Source organism: Hyperoodon ampullatus, assembly GCF_949752795.1.
Source record: "Hyperoodon ampullatus genome assembly, chromosome: 9".
NCBI classification, from domain to species: Eukaryota; Metazoa; Chordata; class Mammalia; order Artiodactyla; family Ziphiidae; genus Hyperoodon; species Hyperoodon ampullatus.
The window spans coordinates 78,966,920-78,991,960 of record NC_136922.1 but is presented as its reverse complement, the minus strand read 5'-3'; the positions used below and the strand labels follow the sequence as shown (position 1 = coordinate 78,991,960).

Sequence of the window (25,041 nt, the reverse complement as noted above, 5' to 3'; positions counted from 1 at the left end):
TAGAACTGGCGTCCTTATAAGAGTGGGAGGTACCAGGAGCACACACATGGGGGAAAGCCCATGTGAGAACACTGGCAAAGAGGCAGCTGTCTGCAAGCTGAGGAGACAGGCCTCAGGAGAAACCAAACCTGCACACACCTTGATCTTGGATGGACAGCCTACAGAACTGTGAGAGATAAATTTCTTTTGTTTAAGGCACCCAGTTTATGGTATTTTGTTATGGCAGCCCTGGAAAACTAATACACTACCTGTATTTACTGAATACTTTTCATATCTCCCTTATTTGACTTTGATACTCTGCAGGGCAGGAAATAAAATTATCCAATTTTTTAAAAATCTCTTATTCTGCTCAGGATATTTGATTAGTTGCAATAATTTTAGACGATTAAATGTTTGTATAACTCGAATGAGTGAATTTCAGATTCTTATAGAGCAAAGTACTCTTTAAGGAAGATTTAAACCACTGCTAGGATAGGAGAGTTAAAATCACTTAAGAATCCCAGTATAAAACAGGAAGAGTGCATTGTAATGGAAATGATTTTGACTTAGGAATCATAAAACCCTGACTTTGAATCCTGGCTCCTCCAATTAATAACTGTGTAGGCTGGCCTTCAGTTTAATCATTTAAAAATTGAATAATAATAACACTTAACTTTCAGTATTATTAGAATTAAAAGAAATTGTTAAGCACTGACTAATTTCTGGTGACACTTGCTTAATAAACATTGGCTATTTTTTTTTTTTTTTTTTTTTTTTTTTTTTGCGGTAGGCGGGCCTCTCACTGTTGTGGCCTCTCCCCTTGCGGAGCACAGGCTCCGGAGCACAGGCTCAGTGGCCATGGCTCACGGGCCCAGCCGCTCCGCGGCATGTGGGATCCTCCCAGACCGGGGCACGAACCCGTGTCCCCTGCATCGGCAGGCGGACTCTCAACCACTGCGCCACCAGGGAAGCCCAAACATTGGCTATTTTGACAATTTTACATAGTACAATTAGAAAAAGAATAAGGTAGCGAAAAACCTGACAAAAGGCGGTAAATGTATTATGAGAGGTCTGATAGATGCAGGTGAAGTACAGAGGACAAAAAAATAAAGAGCTTACTAGGGACAAGGCAGTGCTGAAAAGCACAGCGCGGTCTGTTACCCCAACTTTTTATAGATAGCTATCCACAGGGGCACATAGTTCTTTCCAGCACTGCTAACTAGCCTGGAAATAAAAGAGAATGACTGGATTCACATGGAGCTTGAGACCAGTCTGGAGAGTGTGGCCAAAATAAAAGAATATACAGAGAGAATGAGAAATATTAGATTCTTAGTCTATGCTGGATAAGAAAATATGACAAGCCAAAAAGGACCTGACAGCAAGGGAGGATGTGGGAATGAAAATCATGATTTTTTTTCCTGCTTCCATTTCAGTTATTTCTTGACTTTACCAAAACTATGGCTTTTCAAAATTCCACACCTGGTTATACCCAAACAGTGAGCCACACTGGGTGATGGTGGTGGTGGTGGTGTGTGTGTGTGTGTGGGGGGGTGTCCTCTACTCTGATCACCTGTTTTCAATTAAGTCATGGCAACAGAATTGCAATTTTATGATCATCTCATTTCTTACCTATTGTCATGATTTCACTACTGTAGGACCTGTGGTCATTCAAAATATTCATCTAGGATATAGGATTGCCTTTACAATGTCTTAAGATGTTATGTTTATAAAGATAGAGCCTACTACTTGCTGTTATCTTTAGAGTAGCTACTCTCAGCAGTGTAATTATAGTTTGTATGACGTTAATGGCATACCTCTGGGAGCACACATTATTTCATGGCTTTGTAAAAAATGTTATAATTATATAATCACCAGGGATGGCATTCCGTCTGCTCAGGGAGCATATAACATCTCAGCAGTTTTCCATTAGAGCATCACTGATATGGAGTTGGCATAAAGAATTAGGTGCCCTCCCTCAGTTCAAGGTTAACACATAGGAATCACAGAATTCACACTCCCATTGAGACTGGTTTGCTCTTTCTCATAACTTTTCCTCATCTAAGTGAGTTATTTGATATCCTAGGAGCTCTTACCTCTAAAATATAACATTTTGGGCCTCCCTGGTGGCGCAGTGGTTGAGAGTCCGCCTGCTGATGCAGGGGATACGGGTTCGTGCCCCGGTCTGGGAGGATCCCATATGCCGCGGAGCGGCTGGGCCCGTGAGCCATGGCCGCTGAGCCTGCGCATCCAGAGCCTGTGCTCCGCAACGGGAGAGGCCACAACAGTGAGAGGCCTGCGTACCGCAAAAAAAAAAATAAATAAATAAATAAAATAAAATAAAATAAAATATAACATTTTAAAAGCTCCTTACTGTAAGAATTTAGGACAAACAAAAACACAATGTTCTCCAAGTAGCTAAGTACAAATTAATTATGCAAATTTGCTGGAGTGATAGAGATATTTTCATTTATTGTAAGAAATTTTCATGGAGGATTTAGAAATACTATTCAGTAGAAGTTCCTCAGAAATTACAAATAATGATAAAAATTGATAAAGATGTGGTTTCTGCTGCATGAATTTCCTACTAGAAGATACATGTATGCCAGTGAGCTTCAATAAACAAGGAAGCAAGGCAGAGAGGGTCACTTCTTGGTTTTATTACTTTAAAAAAGCAATAATAAACTCATTATTCACATAAATAACATCTTCATCATTAAAAATAACTATACTTTCTAAAATGAATTAAAAGAGTGCCTTTTTGTTTTGCATTTTTGCAAATCTCTTTAATGGCCAGTTTAATAGAAAAGAGCTGGATTCTCCTACCTGCTTTTGTATTCAATCTGTTAAGATGTGTTCTTTTGGTTGAAACATATGAAGACAATTCCGCCTAACAAAGATACATATTTGGGAAAGGGTGGTGCATTTTAATAGCATTCTCAGATAACTGTGGATATTCTCCTTTGATACTATACCAAATCTTGACTAGTGGCAGTTTCTAAAAGTAGTTGCAAGGTGGAATCTGAAAGCCCATCAATGAAGTTTCCATATTCTCTTACATTAAAATCCATTCCTCTATTTTGTGCTTTGAATGGATCTTTTGCCCATGCATAATTTTGTAACACCCTGAACTGAACATTTGTGAAATATAGTTCCCTGAGTTATACTCACTTTTCAAATGTTGCCACATTATATACCAAATATATAAAAAAACACATTTTCAACATAGACCCCACCTTATCTTAAAAGTCTCTAAGTATTAGGAAGCTGGAAAACTCATAGTAGTGGCTATGACAGGCTCACCTCATTCATTTTTGAGCAAATGTCTACCGAACACCCACATCTCAATAATCATAGGAGGCATGTAAATTGTTCTTTCAAAAAAAATGATACTGCATTGAAAAAAGTGGCTACTTCAGTTTGCCACTTGATCAAGTGCACAAGTGTTTCTTCTTGAGACAACCAAGAGTATTTTGTTTGAAGCAGAAGGGCTCTGTGGATATTTACCATTTCATCACACAAAATATTTAAATATTAAAACCCTCAAAGGTTAAAATTTAATAAGATTAATAACTTTTACCACTTCCACATTCTTAACTGAAACTGGCTCTTTATTTTTAAACAGTGAAAATGTGGTGATGAAGAATATGAAAATTTGGTATCCCTGCCTTCATTTGTGCTAAGGCATCTCTATTCAGTATTGCTTTTGCAGCATCAGTGCAAATATCAATACTGTGAAAAAGGCAAATAAAGTCTTTGAATGGTATTTAGAAGGTTTGACCCCATGGATTTCCTAAGAGTATCTAAAAGACCCCTAGTGGGGTATGGAGCACAATTTGAGCACACTGCACAAGCTCAAAAACCTTGCTTGAGCTCTAGACCCATATGTTCAAAGTCCAGTAGATGTCTTATAGGCACTGCTCTTTCAAGGATCTTAACTGATTATTGGTCATATTTCTTCCTTTTCCCTCAAGCTGTTCCTCTTTCATTTCCTGTCTCTGACACCATCATTACACAAGTCACTCAAGCTAAAGACCTGGGTGTCACTCTTGATTGTTTTTCTCTGTAACCCTTTATATCAAATTAGTCACCAAGTCTGATCTCTTACATTTACTCATTTCTGTCCAACACTATTAAGATTGAGTTAGTTCAAGCCTTTAGCATCTCAAAAAACTGCCCTATAACCAGTTTTCTTCCCCTAATCTCCTTCTCCTCCTATGCATCCTCTACTCTCCTACTAAAGTTAGCCTTTGAAAAAGCAAATTTTGATGATGCAATATGGAGAAACAGAGGCTCTGTGTCACACATACTGACCTCAATTCCTCCTCTGCCACTTCTCAGCTGAGTGACCTTGGCAAATTACTCAAGCTCTCTCTGTTATACTTTTGCCTTTGTAAAAGACAAAATTAGTAAAAGTATCTATCACATATGGTTGCAAAGACAGAATGAGATAATTCACACAGAGTGTTATCTAGATGAATTCATAGAGAGTGTTATCACATAGCCTGACATCTAGCGAGTTAGTAATAAACATTAAGGATTATTATTTTGTCAACTCCCTCCTTAAAATTCTCCCAATATGATTGTAAACATTAACGGACATGTCTTTCTCACTTCTAGACTATGATCTCCTTGAAGTTAGAAAGTTTACCTTATCTTCACTTTATCCCAGGGCATAGCACAGTGTCTGAAACATAGTTGATACTTAATAATTATCAGTTAATGACTGCAAAGTGTTCTCTGAATTATCTACAAGTGTAGACTTTGAATTTTTTGTCTTATGTCTCAATTCTTGAAGATTCTACCTAATTACCAGATGAAAATATACTGTAATATATAAACACATACAAGCTAAGTTATATACTAGGATTGACCTGCTGACATATTGTCCTCAATTGGCAAAATCCTAAGCTATTTTTGAAACACGTCTTTTAAAAACTTGTCAAAGCAAGTCTTAACATGTCCATTGATGGGCTTGAGGAAGGGTAGGGTGGGTCTATAAAACTCATTAAATTATATGTAATTTTTAGAGAATATCATGTATGCATGTTGGAGAGAAGAATGTCTTTTGCTTTCTTCACATTCTCAAATGAGGTCTGTGATCCAGACAAGGTTAATAACAACACACTACTTAATAACCAAGAGATCACTGAGGAAATCAAAAAATACCTAGAAACAAATGACAATGAAAATATGATGACTCAAAACCTATGTGATGTAGCAAAAGCAATTCTAAGAGGGAAGTTTATAGCAATACAATCCTACCTTAGGAAATAAGAAACATCTCAAATAAACAACCTAACCTTACACCTAAAGTAATTAGAGAAAGAAGAACAAAAATACCCCAAAGTTAGCAGAAGAAAAGAAATCATAAAGATCAGATCAGAAATACATGAAAAAGAAATGAAGGAAACAATAGCAAAGATCAATAAAACTAAAAGCTGGTTCTTTGAGGAGATAAACAAAATTGATAAACCATTAGCCAGACTTATCAAGAAAAAAAGGGAGAAGACTCAAATCAATAGAATTAGAAATGAAAAAGGAGAAGTAACAACTGACACTGCAGAAATACAAAGGATTATGAGAGATTACTACAAGCAACTGCATGCCAATAAAATGGACAACCTGGAAGAAATGGACAAATTCTTAGAAATGCGCAACCTTCCGAGACTGAAGAAATAGAAAGGAAGAAATAGATGGGAAGAAATAGAAAATATGAACAGACCAATCACAAGCACTGAAATTGAAACTGTGATTAAAAATCTTCCAACAAAACAAAGCCCAGGACCAGATGGCTTCACAGGCGAATTCTATCAAACATTTAGAGAAGAGCTAACACCTATCCTTCTCAAACTCTTCCAAGATATAGCAGAGGGAGGAACACTCCCAAACTCATTCTACGAGGCCACCATCACCCTGATACCAAAACCAGACAAAGATGTCACAAAGAAAGAAAACTATAGGCCAGTATCACTGATGAACATAGATGTGAAAATCCTCAACAAAATACTAGCAAACAGAATCCAACAGCACATTAAAAGGATCATACACTATGATCAAGTGGGGTTTTTATCCCAGGAATGCAAGGATTCTTCAATATATGCAAATCAATCAACATGATACACCATATTAACAAATTGAAGGAGAAAAACCATATGATCATCTCAATAGATGCAGAGAAAGCTTTTGACAAAATTCAACACCCATTTATGATTAAAAAAAAACCCTCCAGAAAGTGGGCATAGAGGGAACTTTCCTCAACATAATAAAGGCCATATATGACAAACCCACAGCCAACATTGTCCTCAATGGTGAAAAACTTAAAGCATTTCCACTAAGATCAGGAACAAGACAAGGTTGCCCAGTCTCACCACTATTATTCAAAATAGTTTGGAAGTTTTAGCCACAGCAATCAGAGAAGAAAAGGAAATAAAAGTAATCCAAATCAGAAAACAAGGAGTAAAGCTGTCACTGTTTGCAGATGACATTATACTATACATAGAGAATCCTAAAGATGCTACCAGAAAACTACTAGAGCTAATCAATGAATTTCATAAAGTAGCAGGATACAAAATTAATGCACAGAAATCTCTTGCATTCCTATACACTAATGATGAAAAATCTGAAAGTGAAATTAAGAAAACACTCCCATTTACCATTGCAACAAAAAGAATAAAATATCTAGGAATAAACCTACCTAAGGAGACAAAAGACCATATGCAGAAAAGTATAAGATACTGATGAAAGAAATTAAAAATGATATAAATAGATGGAGAGATATACCATGTTCTTGGATTGGAAGAATCAACATTGTGAAAATGACTCTACTACTCAAAGCAATCTACAGATTCAGTGCAATACCTATCAAACTACCAGTGGCATTTTTCACAGAACTAAAACAAAAAATTTCACAATTTGTATGGAAACACAAAAGACCCCAAATAGCCAAAGCAATCTTGAGAACGAAAAATGGAGCTGGAGGAATCAGGCTCCCTGACTTCAGACTATACTACAAATCTACAGTAATCAAGACAGTATGGTACTGGCACAGAAACAGAAATATAGATCAATGGAACAGGATAGAAAGCCCAGAGATAAACCCACACACATATGGTCACCTTATCTTTGATGAAGGAGGCAAGAATATACAATGGAGAAAAGACAGCCTCTTCAATAAGTGGTGCTGGGAAAACGGGACAGCTACATGTAAAAGAATGAAATTAGAACACTCCCTAACACCATACACAAAAATAAGCTCAAAATGGATTAAAGACCTAAATGTAAGGCCAGACACCATCAAACTCTTAGAGGAAAACACAGGCAGAACACTCTATGACATAAATCACAGCATGATCCTTTTTGACCCACCTCCTGGAGAAATGGAAATAAAAACAAAAATAAACAAATGGGACCTAATGAAACTTAAAAGCTTGTGCACAGCAAAGGAAACCATAAACAAGATGAAAAGACAACCCTCAGAATGGGAGAAAATATTTGCAAATGAAGCAACTGACAAAGGATTAATCTCCAAAATTTACAAGCAGCTCATGCAGCTCAATATCAAAAAAAGAAACAACCCAATCCAAAAATGGGCAGAAGACCTAAATAGACATTTCTCCAAAGAAGATATACAGATTGCCAACAAACACATGAAAGAATGCTCAACATCATTAATCATTAGAGAAATGCAAATCAAAACTACAATGAGGTATCATTTCACACCAGTCAGAATGGCCATCATCAAAAAATCTACAAACAATAAATGCTGGAGAGGGTGTGGAGAAAAGGGAACCCTCTTGCACTGTTGGTGGGAATGGAAATTGATACAGCCACTATGGAGAACAGTATGGAGGTTCCTTAAAAAACTAAAAATAGAACTACCATACGACCCAGCAATCCCACTACTGGGCATATACCATGAGAAAACCATAATTCAAAAATAGTCATGTACCATAATGTTCATTGCAGCTCTATTTACAATAGCCAGGACAGGGAAGCAACCTAAGTGTCCATCAACAGATGAATGGATAAAGAAGATGTGGCACATATATACAATGGAATGTTACTCAGCAATAAAAAGGAATGAAACTGAGTTATTTGTAGTGAGGTGGATGGACCTAGAGACTCTCATTCAGAGTGAAGTAAGTCAGAAAGAGAAAAACAAATACCGTATGCTAACACATATATGGAATCTAAAAAAAAAAAAAAAAAAAAGGTCATGAAGAACCTAGGGGCAAGACAGGAATAAAGACACAGACCTACTAGAGAATGGACTTGAGGCTATGGGCAGGGGGAAGGGGTGGGATAGAGAGGGTGGGAGGGAGGGTGATGCAAGAGGGAATAGATATGGGGACATATGTATAAATGATTCACTTTGTTATAAAGCAGAAACTAACACACCATTGTAAAGCAATTATACTCCAATAAAGATGTTAAAAAAAAAACGATAAAAACAAATCAGAGAATATGAAAGTTAAGCTCCTCTTAGTAACATTAACTTGTCCGACATTGATTATATATAATTCCACTATTGCTGGTTAGTGTTCTAAGTGTACACTTTATTATAAGGCATAAGAAATGTAAAGAAATTAATGCTGTTATTAAAACTCTAACTTTTCACTCCCTTGAGTTATGAAGGTTGAAATCTGCAATCTTAACATTGTATTAGCATGAGATTCTGCAATTTAATGAAATAAACTGGTTGAGAAAATGAACTATGCTCACTCAATAAAAATGCTGTCTGTTTTCTTGAATGGAACACTTAGAGCACCTCATTTAATGGTAACAGATGAAAACTTTAATAATTTAGTAGTTTTTATAAACACTGATAAAGTTACCTCATAAAACGATATTATTGTATATACCTACAAAATCTGTAAATTAATGTTATATCAAGTTATCAAAATTCTTATCCATTAAATAATGGAGACAAATTCATATACAGTATAGTGTTATCTACTTGTCAAATATATAATTAATTCAGTTACTGTTATTGCATTTGTAAAGGAACTAAAAAAGCACTTGATGGAAGGAATAATAAATAAGATCCCATTGTTCTTATGAAGTCTGTAATGAACTACGGACTAAAAGCAATGAAAGATAGAAAAACAAACATAAATGATAAGTGAAATTTAAATCAAAAAAATAATAAAATAAAATTAAACCCCCCAAGAGGGCCAGAGTCTTTGCAGGGTTCGTTCAGTGATACATAAAGTGTATAGAACAGTATCTGGGCTATAATAGCTGCTCAGAAACATTTGTTGAATAAATTAACTTGGATGGTATCTTCAATAATACAGAAGTTCAAAAGCTCCTCTTTATAGGTAGTGAAAGTCCTTGAGAAAGGTTTAACAGCAGGGCAAATTTGAATAACCAGCATAGCAACTATGCACTCCCCCCCCCCAAAAAAAAAGACCAACAAAATCAAGTATTTCCACAATGAAAATCCATCAAAGGATATTATCTGAGACTAGTGGCTGCACTTCAGGTTATTTTACTCATAGTTACCTCATGGGGATAGACATCGAAGGTAGGTGCATTAAATTCAGAAAGACACTATTAAAATGATCACATTTCCTTGGAAAGCATCATGTGTGTGGGGTGGGGGAGTAGCTCATACATGATATGGTGATGGTGGTGTTGGTGATGATGGTGGTGATGATGATGGTCTCATATTTCTCACACCACTTGAGATGTTCATCTAATTAATCCCTGAGAAGCATCAGGAAAGCTTGGTGAGTCTTCCTCAGGTAGATGCAAAAGGACAAAATTAAATCTCTTAAGAGGATTGAGAAAGAGGTAATGGCAAGTAGTATAAGCCTCCCATAAATGGGAGACACGTTGAGATGTTAACAGAGTGGAATGATACCCATTCTAGCGTGGGTCAATTAAAATTATTCTTTGGAACCTATAGCACAAATATATATGCCAACTTGTTTATTCATATATTCAACAAATATTTATTGAGTATTTGGTATATTATTATGGGCCCTCTAGGAAGGCTACGCATGTTCAAGTCCTACTCTACTGCCAGTGATATGCCAATGAGTAAGGCATGGCATCTGCCTTCTAAGGATATTATAATAAACTACAGGAATTAAGAAGCAACATTTACTACACATAAAGTTAGAAAGATACAATCTTATATTTCTAAAAAGTACAGATATGATTAATCCCTAAACATACCTTTAATAATGGCTAAAGCACATCTATTAAGGTGCAGCAAGATAGGACCCTTTCACTTTGGTCTTTCATATTCTTTGTTAGAAAGAATGCTGGATCTAGGAGACTGCATTTACTCACAATGAGGTTGTGAGGTATGTTTTGATCAGGGTTTATGGAGGATAGAGCAGGCTGGCTGCTCTGATCTCTGTTTATATCAGAGGAACTATGTCTCAGCTACCTTGCATGTACAAAAATGGTTAATGCTAAACTCCTGATTCAGATAAGACCTGACCTTTATCTCGCAAGATATATATTATCTTTGTCAAGGCACACGAGCCTACTTTGTTTGGTTCTAAATTGATAGCCTTTTCAATATCATTTGAACAACAAAATAATCATTAGAGGCTTTAGTAACACAATCAGCAATGGCTTCTTAAAGTTCCATTCAGAAAGACCTCCAAGAGCTGCCAGCATCCCCAGAAGCCATGCCTCTGTTAGCCCTTTTAGGGAGGTGTCTTAGTCTGTTCAGGCTGCTATAACAAAATACCACAGACTGGGTGGCTTATTACAACAAAAATTTATTTCTCACAGTTCACTCGTTATCTGGTGAGAGCCTGCCTTCTGGTTCAGGGATGGCACCTTCTAGATGTAACCTCACGTGGTGGAAGGGGCAAACTAGTTCTTTGGGGTATCTTTTTATAAGGGCTCTACCATCAAGACCTAATCACCTCCCAAATGCCCCACCTCCTAATACCAATCCCCTTGACAGTTAGGATTCCAACAAAGGAATTCTGGTGGGGGGGGACGGGACACAAACGTTCAGTCCATAACAGGAGGCAAACTGTGGCCAGACTCATCTGTAACAATCACTTCATTCTGCAGAATGGTGGTTTGTAGGACACCTAAGAGAAATCTTCACCATATTTGAAATCAAAGAGGCAGCATTATAGTGTTCAATAATTTCCTATTTATCTTCATCTAGAAAATGTACTTTTTAGTGTCAAACATGAGCGCTTCCTTCTTGAGCTTACTCAGCTCCTTAATGCAGTTGCTGCTGAGTTTGCAAATCCACATAACTGAAGGGCCAAGATGCAGAAGTTAAAAAGCTGGGTAAGGGGCTTCCCTGGTGGCGCAGTGGTTGAGAGTCTGCCTTCCGATGCAGGGGACACAGGTTCATGCCCCGGTCTGGGAAGATCCCCCATGCCGCGGAGCGGCTAGGCCCGTGAGCCATGGCCGCTGAGCCTGCACGTCCGGAGCCTGTGCTCCACAACGGGAGAGGCCACAACAGTTAGAGGCCTGCATACAGCAAAAAAAAAAAAAAAAAAAAAAAAAAAAAAAAATGCTGGGTAAGAATGAGGGCTCTTTGTTTTCATAACTGTATATACACAGCCCCAAACCTGTTAGGACTACTTGAGTATTTTAAGGGCTGGAAGACCCTGATAATGAGTTTAAGAACTATTTACTGAAGACCAAAAAAAGGCTTGGAAAATCTTCAAAGCAACAGATCATATAGATGCTAGTTAACATTTTTGAGTTTAAACCCTCTTAGAAACAACTTATTCAAAACAGTGTAAAGATCTGGACTTAACTACTTGGGTAAATGTCGCTCATACTATAGTTTCAATGAAAAATAGTTATGGGACACCGAAGGCCACAAACATATTTCATCCAGTTTTATTGCCTCACATTTCCCCATTGAACTATGTCTTTGAGGGAAAGAACTATGTGGGAAATAACCTCTCATATCCTCCTCTTTTCCAGAGCAGAGCAAAAATAGCACTTAGCATGTACAACAGAAATGACAGCTCTTATTAATAATGCTCATATCAGTCAGTGAAATATCTAAAAGAAGTTTCTCTCACATTTTCATCAAGACAGTGTGCTAGATTACATAATAGAGAGATCAAGGCACCAGCCAGGCAGGAGCAGTATAAAGAAATTTAGAGAGAGAAAGACAGAAACAGAGAAGAAGAGAGATTGAGAAAGAGAGATGAGAAGAAGAGAAATAAAGGCAGAAAATTCTGAAGAAACTACTTACTTTCATAATAAATATACATTTTTCTCATATTTGGAAAAGTTAAAATTTTACAGTTGAAATTGTCTTTTCATTTTTATTAAATATGGCATGAGGCAACATAATCTGTTCTGGGTTTATGGACTTGAAAGCCATAATCTCAGCCTTGTCAAGATAAGCATTAACAACTAATATTTTAAAATAGAATTAATTAGTGACTCACACTCTCATTTTCCTTCCAGGACAAAGACTCTTCTTCCCTATTCCATTAACATCTCAACTACTGGATTTCCTCTGATGTTTTTCAAAAAACATTTTGAGTGACACAGTCAACAGAGTGAAAGGGCAACCTAAAGAATGGTGGAAAATATTTGCAAATCATATATCTAAAAGCTGTTAATATTTAGAATATATAGAGAACTAAAACCAACAAGAACAAAAACCCCAAATAACTCAATTAAAAAATGGGCAAAGAACTTTATAGACATTTTTTTCACAGAAGATTATAAATATGAAAACATAGAGCATATGAAAACATGCTCAACATCACTAATTGTTGGAAAAATGCAAATCAAAACCACAATGAGATACCACTTATACCCGTCAGTATGGCTACGACCAGAAAAACATAAAATAATCAATGTTAGGGAGGATGTGGAGAAATTGGAACTCTTCTGCACTGCTAGTGGAAATGTAAAATGGTGCAGCCACTATGGAAAACAGTATAGTGATTCTTCAAAAAATTAAAAATAGAATTACCATATATTCAGCAATTCTACTTCTGGGTATATATCCAAATGAACTGAAAGTAGGGTCTCTAAGAGATATCTGTACACGTATGTTCATAGCAGCAATATTCATAACAGTTAAAAGGTAGAAATGTCCATGGATGTACGAATGGTTAAATAAAATGTGGTATATACATATAATAGAATATCATTCAGCCTTTAAAGGAAGGAGATTCTGACCACATGGCTGAACTTTGAGGACATTATGCTAAGAGAAATAAGCCAATTAAAAAATATTGTATGATTCCACTTACACAAGAGACCTAGAGTAGTCAAATTCATAGAAAGTAGAATGGTGGTTGCTAGGGAACGGAGGAGAGGAAAACTGGGAGTTGTTGTTGTTTAAATTTTTTTAATTTATTTTTTTATACAGCACGTTCTTATTAGTTATCTGTTTTATACATATTAGTGTATATACATCAATCCCAATCTCCCAATTCATCCCATCACCACCACCTCCCTGCCACTTTCCCTCATTGGTGTCCATAAGTTTGTTCTCTACATGTGTCTCTATTTCTGCCCTGCAAACTGGTTCATCTGTACCATTTTTCTAGGTTCCACATATATGCGTTAATATACGATATTTGTTTTTCTCTTTCTGACTTACTTCACTCGGTATGACAGTCTCTAGATCCATCCACGTCCCTACAAATGACCCAATTTCGTTCCTTTTTATGGCTGAGTAATATTCCATTGTATATATGTACCACATCTTCTTTACCCATTCGTCTGTCAATGGGCAGTTAGGGGGAGTTGTTTAATGGATATAGAGTTTGTTTTGCAAGATGAAAAGGTTCTGAAGATTGGTTGCACAATAATTTAAATATATTTAACAATACTGAATTACACACTTAAAAATGGTTACGATGATAAATTTAATGTAATATGTATTCTACCACAATTAAAAATAATCCAGACTTTAGTAAAAAAAAATTTGAAATGTCTCAATCTTACAACTTATGTGGCAGAAAAGCATACTGCCAGGTGAAAAATATATGACCAATTATGTTCAAATAGGGTCAAAGGGATCGATCAAATGATCATTCCTCAAATTTTAGTACTTTTTATCCAGCCAGTTCTCCTAAGTTTTAAGCATCTGAACTATACCTTTTGGTTCACCAAAGATTCTCTCAGAAATATCTGCATAAAATTATGCATTTTTTAAGATAAGAGAAAGTTCTGCTCATTTCTCTTTTAATCTTTGATCTATTCATACTATAAGAGCAATTCAACATTTCTTACCCTGTGGGGGGTCTTCTCTCTATGACTGTGCTAAACACCCTTTCCTGTGGGCTACCATTATGGCTTACAAGTAACTCATTTATTGAGTTTACTGCCCAATTACCTTTTTCCTAAGGTGTGAGCTCCTTAAGGGTAAGCATGCTTCCTCTTCATCTATGTGTCCCAAGAACTTAGCAGAGAGCCAGGCAAGACATAAAAGTATAGTATTTATTTATGGGATAATGGTGAAGCTAACTCTTGTAAAACCATCTTAAATAATTGAGAAGTTAGTTCCTCTTAGAGATCAGAACTATGGGGGGATAAAAGCCCACTTGCTCCTTCATCTTACTAAATATTATTTTACCAAAAAATAAAATATAATTTTTTCTTTTTTGATTTGAATGTCAAGAAACTAAATGCCAAAAGTTTGTCCTAAATAAAAGTTTACCCTTAGCACTAGTAACCTAGTATGAGTAATCTGGTATTATTACACCAATACCCCATCCTGTCTTATCCTTGCATCCATGCTACTGTAACATTATCTTGTTATAAACTATCTCAAGTCTATTTCAGAAGGAAGTGAGATATGATTAAAATATGTAAAATATGCAATATAAGGCTAAATATGAAGGAGTTGCTTCAAAGTTGTCTTTAGTTTCTTTTCTTTGTTCCATGAATAATGTCTCCCACATTTCCGTAGAATCCTAAACAGCTGTGCTCTCATTACTGCAATATCTGTTCTTATATGCTTTATCTTGTCTGGTTCAGTTCTGAGTAGGCGGTATAGTCTGTTCTCCATAATTTGTTTTCTAATGTATATCCACTTGTGTGTCATATTATTTATTCTATTTTTCCTTAAACTGCAGCTAAATTAAGCTATTTTTCAAAGTAATAGGACAACCTAATGAAGACCCTTTCTATGTAAGATATGCACACTTTAGTTGGTATAATTAAGACAACAGAAAATATGATTTCCTTCATAACAATCTTAAACTGCAGAATTTAGGAGATCTATATCTAGATTTAGATTTAGGATAAACTGTGATGCTTTAGAAAAGTCTTTTGACTTCTTAGGACTAGATTACCTCAAAAGTTCTTTCCAAGTCTAAAATTATGGATCTATCAGTAATGTCTAGAATGATAGTTGAGGTGCTAAGCCCTTGCCTGGAAATAAGCATAAGTACTCATCAGTTTATACAATGCTTTCTATAAAAAGAAGCTACCCTGAATATCATGTTAAAATAGTTCTTTATTCAGATTAACATAAAATAAAAAATTCAAACGGTAGAATGCCAGACTATGCTTGCATTTGCTATGAACTTCTTAATTAAGTATATTGTCAACATTATACTACTTTCAATACAACATAGTTGCAAATATAGCTTCTCAATAACCACACAATTTCTCATCTTGGTATCCAGTACAGACATTAGTCTGGTCCAACTTACGACACTTTGTGTTTAAAGTACTTTAGTTCTCTACTCTAAATATCAATCAAAATATCCAATCAATATATGAGGATTTCTTATGCCTTAGTAATTAAAGCCAATTTCCCCCCAGACTAATTTCATCGCTGAAATATACTGAAAGTTTATTCCTACTCTCACTGTTATTTGCTCCTTGAAAAACATATCAGACCCTTTCCTGACAAACCAAATACCCTGAGTTTTGCAAGGCTGACCTGGATCGTTCACATCTTCTGTGAAGCATTATCGGGCTATCTAGTACTCAGGCGGCTTAAAATGACCTATCCATTTTCTACATTTTTGTAGTACCACAGACTTCATACCTAACTTCTAATTTAACACCTAGTAATACATCAACTCCAGAATAGAGCAGCTAGTTCATCTATAAGCACGTATCCTCCTTCTTGCCACACGTTAAGACTTCATTGCCCAAGCTCTTTGCATCTGGGTGAACCTTATGACTAGTTCTAGCCAATGACATGTGGGCAAATACGACGTTCAACTACTCTGATGCCTGGCCTATGACACTTTTAAAATCTTTCATGCACTTTCCTCCTCTGTACTTTTCTTCTGGCTGTACACAGAGGATTCAATAAGGACTATAAGCTTCTAGGTGATCACAAAGGTCCTAAGTACCTCCATGAATGAAGGGATGGAATGAAGCTCCTCCCTCTGCCCCAATATACAACTTTATATGGTACCCTTGTTTTTCTTGGGTCGTTTTTTACTTCCCTCATTGACCATAAATGACTGAGGATATACCTCAATGCTTTTTGAAATTCTGTATATAAGCAAATACAATTATTTAATAACATTCATTCAACATGAGCATATTTAATAGAAAATGCATATTGTCTTTAGATTTATACTCTCATCGTTCAATAATATGCATTCCATATTCATAAAATATTCTAAATATTTAATTATTTTTAAAAGTTGCATACTATTCAATGATCATGCTAATCATATATCTGTATAATTTTTAAAAGTAAAACAAAAAATTAATGCTTTAGTATTCACTATGAAAGAGAATAATGCCAGATTTTCTTCTGATTGTTGTTCTCTATAGGTGCTATAATAAGTAATATAAAGCTAGAAATTGAAAAAAGAAAATCTGTAAGAGTCCATGAACACATTCTCAAGTCACTGAAATAACACACAGTTGGTGTATGAATGAGTTCATGAATCATTTATCAGCGGTGACAGAAATAGAAATTATTTCCCTCAGAAGTCTATCTTTGTTACAGTACCCTGTAAATATGTTCAATATTTGAATCTTTACTTTTAGGGAGGGAACTAACATTAATTGAAGGCTTATTCTGTGCCAGGTGCTTTACATAAATCATTGTACTTACCCCTCACAACAACTCCTTGAGGTAGTTATTTTTATCCCCATTGCAGAGATGAAATACCTTAATGAAGAAAGAACGCAGCTCACAAATGGCAGAGCCCTGACTGGAACCCACACCTGCCTTATTCTTTCATACTTTTTCTCTCTAACACAGAATTCTCTCCAGCATCTCTCATCTATATACTTTTTCACGACACTTTGTGTTTAAAGTACTTTACTTCTCTATTCTAAGTATCAACATAAAAGTTCAACCAGTTATAATGATTTAGTGAGTTTCAACACTATGCTAGACAGAATAAAGTTTTAAAATTCATGCAAAAGTTTGCCTTTTATGAAAGGTCACATTGAAAGATGTCCACCTCCATTATAGATGATCCTCTCTATACCATTTTTCTCCTCTCCTCCTTGTAAATCTTGGCTTTTAATCTCCTGTCACCAGATTATTTTGCTCATTTTCTTCATTGTTGAAGTCACTTAATGACCTTGCAATTAACTCCTCCAAGTTTCCCAACTATTTTAGCTCTGGCCTAACGGTCACTCTTTCCAACATGACTCTTTTTTTTTTTCTTTAGGCAAGTCAGCTGACAGCTTTATTGCATTGGGGAAGTGGATAGATCGCTCAGGAGTTCTTGATGGGGCGAGTCCGCTTTCTCTTTGCCATCACAGGCTTCTGGCTGCGCAGGCCTGCTGGATGGCGACCATGTGCAAACCCGGGCAGTACTTGTTCTTTCGGATCACGTGCTGGATGCTGCTGAGGGTGGCCCGGGCGTTCTTGTTGATGGTGGTCCGCATGTAGGAAGTGGCTGCCTTTCGCTGGCTGGATCTCCGCTTCATGACCACCACGACCCCTTTGCCGTCTGCCGCCGGCTCCACGCCCACAGTCCGGGGATGAATGAACCTGTTGTACCGGAAGGCGCTGCGGGCCTTCAGGTTATTGGGCTCGGTGCTATACGTCTGCTTGTTCCTCTTGATCAAGAAGCTGGTGCGGTTCAGCATGATCATCCATTGCAGATGCGCTGACGTGGCGGCAGCTCCTCTCGTGGCGGCAGCCGGATATGCTCCAACATGACTCTTGATTTAATTGACAACTTCAATATATACATATATGATCCTTCCTGACATGTGGCCTCTTGATTGCTTAATCTTCTTCCCTCTAAATATCTTGTCTTCCCTATTATCTCAGCCAATTAACTGCCTGGCCATTTCTAGACCTATTCATTGTTAGTAATGCCCATACTTTTACAATTCTGTTTCATGAAGCCTCAGTTCTCTGACCATTATCTCTCTTTCCAGCTCATTTGCTGCAATATCTCAACCTTAACAGTCATATGCCCACTGGGACCTTCAATCTATTGAAGGACACACATCTCAGTCTGTCAACTCCCTTCACTAGGCAAAATTACAATTCTGCTTGGATTTAAATCTCTTCAACACCTACACTTGTACAGCTAAATATGCATGTAGAAACACACAGCAACTCTGAATGATCTCACTTCAAAAATTCAATTTTAAAAAGTGTTGGAGGACTCTGAAGGCTGCCCACAATCATACTATATTTCACTAGTACATGTACTTTTCACTCTCCTTGAGGACGATTTCATACCTCCTCCTTTCTTCTTAAATTTCTAACACCTCCATTCTAATACCCCCAGTTGATGGCTTTGCTTTGTCTCCACTGAGAAAACTGAAGCAACTAGAAAGAATCTCCAGAAACTCTCACAGCGACATGTATTCACCCACAATTGAACCCGTACACTTTGCTTTCTCTCAAGTTTCTGGATAATGATTATTTACTCCTCTCTAAAACCTTCCCTTGTGCACTAAATACAATTTCCATCACTTATCCAAGAACTGCAATGGAATTGATTCCCTTTTCTCTGCATTATTAATTTTTTATTATGTAGTAGAGAAAATCACCACCAGCAAAAATGTTATTTTTCTCCCATTTTAAAAGAATCATCTTTTAAACTCCATTTCACCTACCAGCTATAACTGATTATCTTCTCCCTTCTGCAGCAAAATATCTTCAGATATTTGACTATACCCAGTAATATCAATTCCATTTCTCCTATTGCTCCTTAATCCTCTCCAGTCAGATTTGCCCCCTGATCATTACACCAAAGCTATTCATGTCAAGATCACCAATTACCTCCAAATTGCTAAATCCAATGGTCACTTTTCAGTTCTTATCATACTTATCAACATCAAGTATATTGTCCTTGACATATTTTCTTCACTTTGCTTCCATGACACCACATTCTTGATTCTCTTCTAACAATATTATTTTTACATCTCAACCTTCTTTGTTGGTTTCTCCTCCTCTTCCAGACCTCTTAACGTTGGAGTTCCCTAGATCTCAGTCCTTTATTCTCTCCCTCTCCTCTGTCTGCATCCACTACACCGTGGCCTCAATCAGCATATACACAATAACAGCAACCATGTCACCCAAATTTAAACTTCTTGCCCAGACATGTTTTCTGAACTTCAAACTCCTATACACAGCTGCCTACCTGCCAGATGCATTGAGTTGCCAAATAGATACCTCCCACTGACTTGCCCAAAATTGAACTTCTCATTCCCTTCCTCCTGCAAACCTATTCCACTCAGCCTGTTTTGTTTTTTCATTTAAATGGATGACCCATCCTTTCAGTTGCTTTCAGACAAAAATCTCGGCTTCATTCCAGATATTTCCCTTCTCACATCCATATCCAATTCTGGGGAAATCCTGTTGTAATATCTGAAAATATATCCAGAACCTAATCATTTCTCACAATTCTCATTGCTACCACCTTGATGCCAAGCCATGATTATTATTATTCCAGTGATTACTGAAATCATCTCTTAACTGGTTTTCCTGCTTCCATCTATGTGCAAATGATCTCAACACAACAGCCAGTGATCCTTGTCAAATCTAAATCATATCAAATCTCTCCTCTGCTCCAAACCCTCTACCAGTCCTCTTCTTAGAGTGAAACTAAAGTCATTACAAGCACCAACGAGGCACTATAGTAACTGCAAGATCAGGCTCCACTTCCTTTCTGATCTAATTGTTCCCTCACTCATTCACCTCCAGCCACCTGAACTCCTTACTGAACACACCAGACACACTTATGCTCTAAAGGCTTTCACTAGCGTAACTCTTTCTTGGGATGTTGTCCTCCAGATATGTGCTTGCCTATGGCCCTGAACTACATCAAGTCTTTGCTCAGATAACATCTTCTCAATGACATCAATTTTCACCATTTAAGTGAAAAATGTAACCTGACCCCCTCTCCTTAGCTTTGCTTTGTTTTCTATAGCATTTATTACTTTCTCTTACCTAAATATTTTGTGTGTGTCTGTGTGTCTGTGTGTTCCCCTAATGTAACCCTAGTGCCTAGAATAGTAGACACATGGTATGTGCTCAATTAATATATAAAATAATAAATGGATCAAATAATGAAGTATAAGCTTATCAAACCTACACACACACACACACACACACACACACACAGCTCTAAAGAGAATTGGAAATTTATCCTTTATAATTGAAATACGATGATAATATACATCTAAATGATAATTAATAATTCTATATACAGAATAATAGAGTCTCAAAATTGTGAAGAACCTTAAAGCTCATATAATCCAGTCACGTATGAGATGTTTATGTTTCTTCTACATGTTTTCCCATAATAATTTTCTAGTTTATTACTGAATACTGCAGTAATGGAGGACCTTTTGCATAGTTTGCAATGAGACAACTGAAATTCAAGGTTAGTTAATGTTGCCTGATATTTTACAGCAATTAAAGACAGTAGGAATGATAGAATCTGAAACCAGGTCTCTGGCCTACTAGTGCCCTTCATTACACTCAACTCTGTATAGAACACCTTTAGTGCATATAAATATATGTTTACTGAATAAACCAAATGACTTCTTTTAAACTGGCAGTTACAAAATTTTTATATAATTGCAGTCAATTTAAAAACATTATCAAGAGTCTATATATGTAGATAACCCTCAAAATAAAACTTGAAAAACACTCACTCATTTTAAAATTGAAATTATTTTGTAAGTTTTCTCATTATCAGGCAATGAGGCTGATAAAATAGTAGCATCAAGTGATACTAAGCCTAGGGAAAGAGAATTCACAAAATATCTGAGGGAGAGAATTCCGCTGGTAACTTCAAAACACCACTATACTACGCTCTAAGAAATCTGCCTTCATGTTAGAAAGAGGAAGACAAAAATGAAAGCAAGAACAGAAATAATGTAGATAAAACAAAGCCCTTTAAAGTTTCCCTCCCAAAATAACTCAAGCAAAGATTGACTCTATCACTTAGAAAAGTCACTGTACGTTCTACTACTAGGTGAATAGAAAGAGGTACTAAAAAGAAACAAAACCCATAGAGTATGTCTGAATTGTGAGTTTTTCATATTTTAATTATGTTTTGGAACTCTGCTCACCATAGCACGCTGTGATACAAAGGAATAAAAAACTAATAAATTATAAGAGTCAATGAAATGGTCATAATTAGGATGTCTAAAGACAACACAGCCATCACAAATAACAAAGTGCTCAGTGGTGTCATTAAACTGTTTAAATTTCTAAAGATCTTCCTGTCAGAGTTCTTCTGTAAAGATGTTATATTTAATGGATAAAAGGACAATTTTTATTACTGTGAGACTCTGAAATGTAAAACAGCTTGACATTTTTGATGCACCATGTCACAGCATATCATGTTCAAATAGACTTTATTCTGTGCAGCTCAATTATATATATTACCAAATGTAAAATAGATAGGTAGTGGGAAGCAGCCGCATAGCACAGGGAGATCAGCTCAGTGCTTTGTGACCACCTAGAGGGGTGGGATAGGGAGGGTGGGCGGGAGACGCAAGAGGGAGGAGATATGGGATATATGTATATGTATAGCTGATTCACTTTGTTATACAGCAGAAACTAACACACCATTGTGAGGCAATTATACTCCAATAAAGATGTTAAAAAAAAAAACTTTTAAAACTTCAAAAGAACACAGTGTCTTAGAATCATTTCTCAGAAGGAGCAAATTCTTGTTATCATGTTAGAAAACAGAAAAACTTTGTTTTTAAAACAAAAACCACACCACATTAAAATATTTGTAAACTGATTCTCTTGAGTATTTTTCCTCCAAAGACTCTCTATATCTACTTGTGTTCGTTTTGTCATTATATACATATTATATACATATATAATATATATATGCATTTGCTTATATATACATTATACAAATGTATATATTAGTTTCTTAGGTCTAGAAAGTTAAAGTTATGGGAATAGGACTTTAGAATTCTAAGGAAATTTACTGGGGATCTACTCCAACCTCTTGATTTTACCAACAGAGGAACAGAAGTGAACAAAATTTAAAAACAAACACATCAACAGAATCCAGGTTAAATAGAATCTCTGATGGACCCTTATGTTTTATGTCATATACATATTAGGTTTGAAGATCTTTGCTTGAATAGAATAAAAAAAATGACTTCAACTGCAAAGATTACTACCTGCATGGAAATTCATTCACAGTATCCTTCATGTTTTAAATTACTTACCTGCAAAGATTAAATAAATGTAAGAACCACAGTTGATTTGCCAGGTAAAGAGAAATAATATTATATGCTTGCTCTTATTTCAAAGCTAAAAAAGATACTATTTTAAAGATATGGGTCACACCCTGCAGTATGGTAAGTATGTACATTCGTGAGGACATCTATTATTTTTCTTTCTTTTCCTTATTATATAAGTTCTACAAAGAAAACAAAAACTACAACAAAAAAGCAGACCAAACCAGTGCTAACAAAATTACTTGCGGTGCATAGTCAGTTGTGACTGTTCATGTGGGAACAGAGTTTGGGATTGTAAACAAATCCTTGCTGGTGAGAAGATAATTTCTTAGACCAGTGTTTGTTTTGCTTTTTCTATTTTAGTGTTTATGAGAATTGCTTAGTAATCCTTTTCAAAATACAGATCTAGGCTCTCCTGTCAATCCAACCCCAACCTCTACCTACTTGGAGATTTTAATAAGCATCCTACCTGATACTAAAGCACTGAGTGTATCTGTAAGGTTAAGGGAAACATTTTTCTCATCCTGTCTGCCCTCGACCTTTAGTATACAGATTGTTTCACAAAAGTACTTAATTCGAGAACTGGAATAACTCTAACTGCCTCGACATACAGAGAATTATTTTGGCTTGAGCACAACTCAGAATCTGAAAGATTTGTGTAATTATTTATCCATTTTTAAGAGGAATATTATCGCCACTAAGTATATCCTTATGCTACTAAACTGCAGGAAATAGATATAAACATTTTTACCATTCATGGAACCTGATTTCAAAGGTCTTCCTAGGGAAGAAGTTACATAGGCAAGCACATGACAGAATTTGTCAAGGGATCTGGAAATAACTCAAGCTAACATATTAACCACAAAAAAAAAAAAAAAGTAGGTGGAACTTTCATCTTGGATGACAATATGGCCAATTTAGGGGCAGTTTCAAGGTTAGGAGACTGAAGTGAAAAAGCAGGGTGACTATTAACAGAATCAAAGACTCTCAGATTTAGAGATAGCTAAAGATATTATCAATATAGTTACCCACCCTGTCCTAATTATATAATATTCTTGACAAGGCCTTGATAGTTTCTGATTAAATACTTCCTGTGACAAAGGAATGAGACAGGAAATTTTTTTAAAATGTAACTATGTTTATCCCATTTTAAACAATAGGGTTAGCAAAAAATAATTAGAATATATGGCTTCGAGTTTTTACACTAGGATAAGTTTTTACTTCTTAGCAATATTGGTTGTGATATTGCTTCTTTGTGCTTCCCTAAGTTTGATTAAGTATTTGAGCCACATAGGAAAAACCCATGATTAAAATGAATGTAGCAATTAAATTGTGCTTCTAATGCAGTAACTTTAGGGAAGTTTTACTATAAATGGCAATCCCCATACTATTGCTGCCAGGCAAGGCAAGGAAGAAGTAAATTAAAGAAAAATAAAAGACATGGACACACCTTGACTTGCTAGCAGGGTCATTTATATGTCTCCTATCTGTACTACTTCTTGAAACCCAATCCTACTCTCCCCACCCTCACCTCATCAGTGGGAGGAGGGGTGTGACTTGATGGGGACTTAGCACAGTCAGGCTGTAGTCTTCAAGGAGTCATCTCCAGAGGACTTGTCACATCCATCTTGGACAATAGGTTCTTAAACTGTGACAGTATCTTACTGTGCAGAAAAGAATTGGGGGAAAAAAAGGAAAAGGTAGTTTTTCTTTATTTACTTCATCACAGATTAAAATCTTATGCCTAAAAAACTTACATACTAGGAAGACTCATGATATTTTAGCATGGTGGGTCCTGGGAGTGACACAAATAAACAGTTTCTACTGCTGACCCCAGGGCCTGTTAGAATTTAAAGATGAAGTAACATGCATATTCCCTTCTCCAAGTTTTCAAAGTGGAACCTCTGCATACCTTTTACCCATGAGCCAAGTTGCCTAGACTCTTAGGACAAACACTAAAATATGGAAAGTAAGGTTTTGCTGAATGTCATTGATTGGTTTGTTTGTAGGCTCTCAGACGGTTAACTTTTACTCCAGACCTGGATTGAAATGTATGTTCTTCAAGTCAGAAACAATTATCATCTCTCTAGTAAGGACACATAAGTTATTGTAGAAACATAGTGAACCTAGCCCAAACAAATGAGAATGATCAGAAGAAGAAAGCAACTAATTCTATAGTTATGTGATTAAAATGATTAGAAAATCGAACATTTTTCCAAAGAGGCAAGATGAAATGAGTGACCCTGGAATCACCACTGACTGCCATTAGTTCTAGCCTTTGTAAACAGGTAGAATACCTATCATCAGTCTTCAGAATGTCATCCATTCAACTATTTTGAAATTTCTATTTTGTTGCTTAAATATTCTATTCTGTAGGCTAATCTGCCATGGCTATTTTACCAATTTTGATGCTCCCATGACAGGGATTTAAGACTTTTTCCTTCTTCTAAACCTAGAGTTTCCTCTGCTCCTCTT

General features: G+C 36.2%; 2 protein-coding genes across 2 annotated transcripts in view; both read right to left on the bottom strand.

Moving 5' to 3' along the window:
- The window catches only part of KCND2 (potassium voltage-gated channel subfamily D member 2), a gene marked incomplete at both ends in the record, with an annotated part of 495,857 nt that overhangs the window by 408,995 nt on the left and 61,821 nt on the right, over positions 1 to 25,041 (bottom strand). The gene's annotated exons all lie outside the window — the stretch shown is intronic.
- LOC307058324 (large ribosomal subunit protein eL28-like) lies at positions 17,542 to 18,215 on the bottom strand. Its single transcript, XM_079711799.1, has one exon. It carries the CDS (start codon positions 17,980 to 17,982, stop codon positions 17,641 to 17,643), a length of 342 nt encoding a protein of 113 aa, XP_079567925.1. The 5' UTR covers positions 17,983 to 18,215; the 3' UTR covers positions 17,542 to 17,640.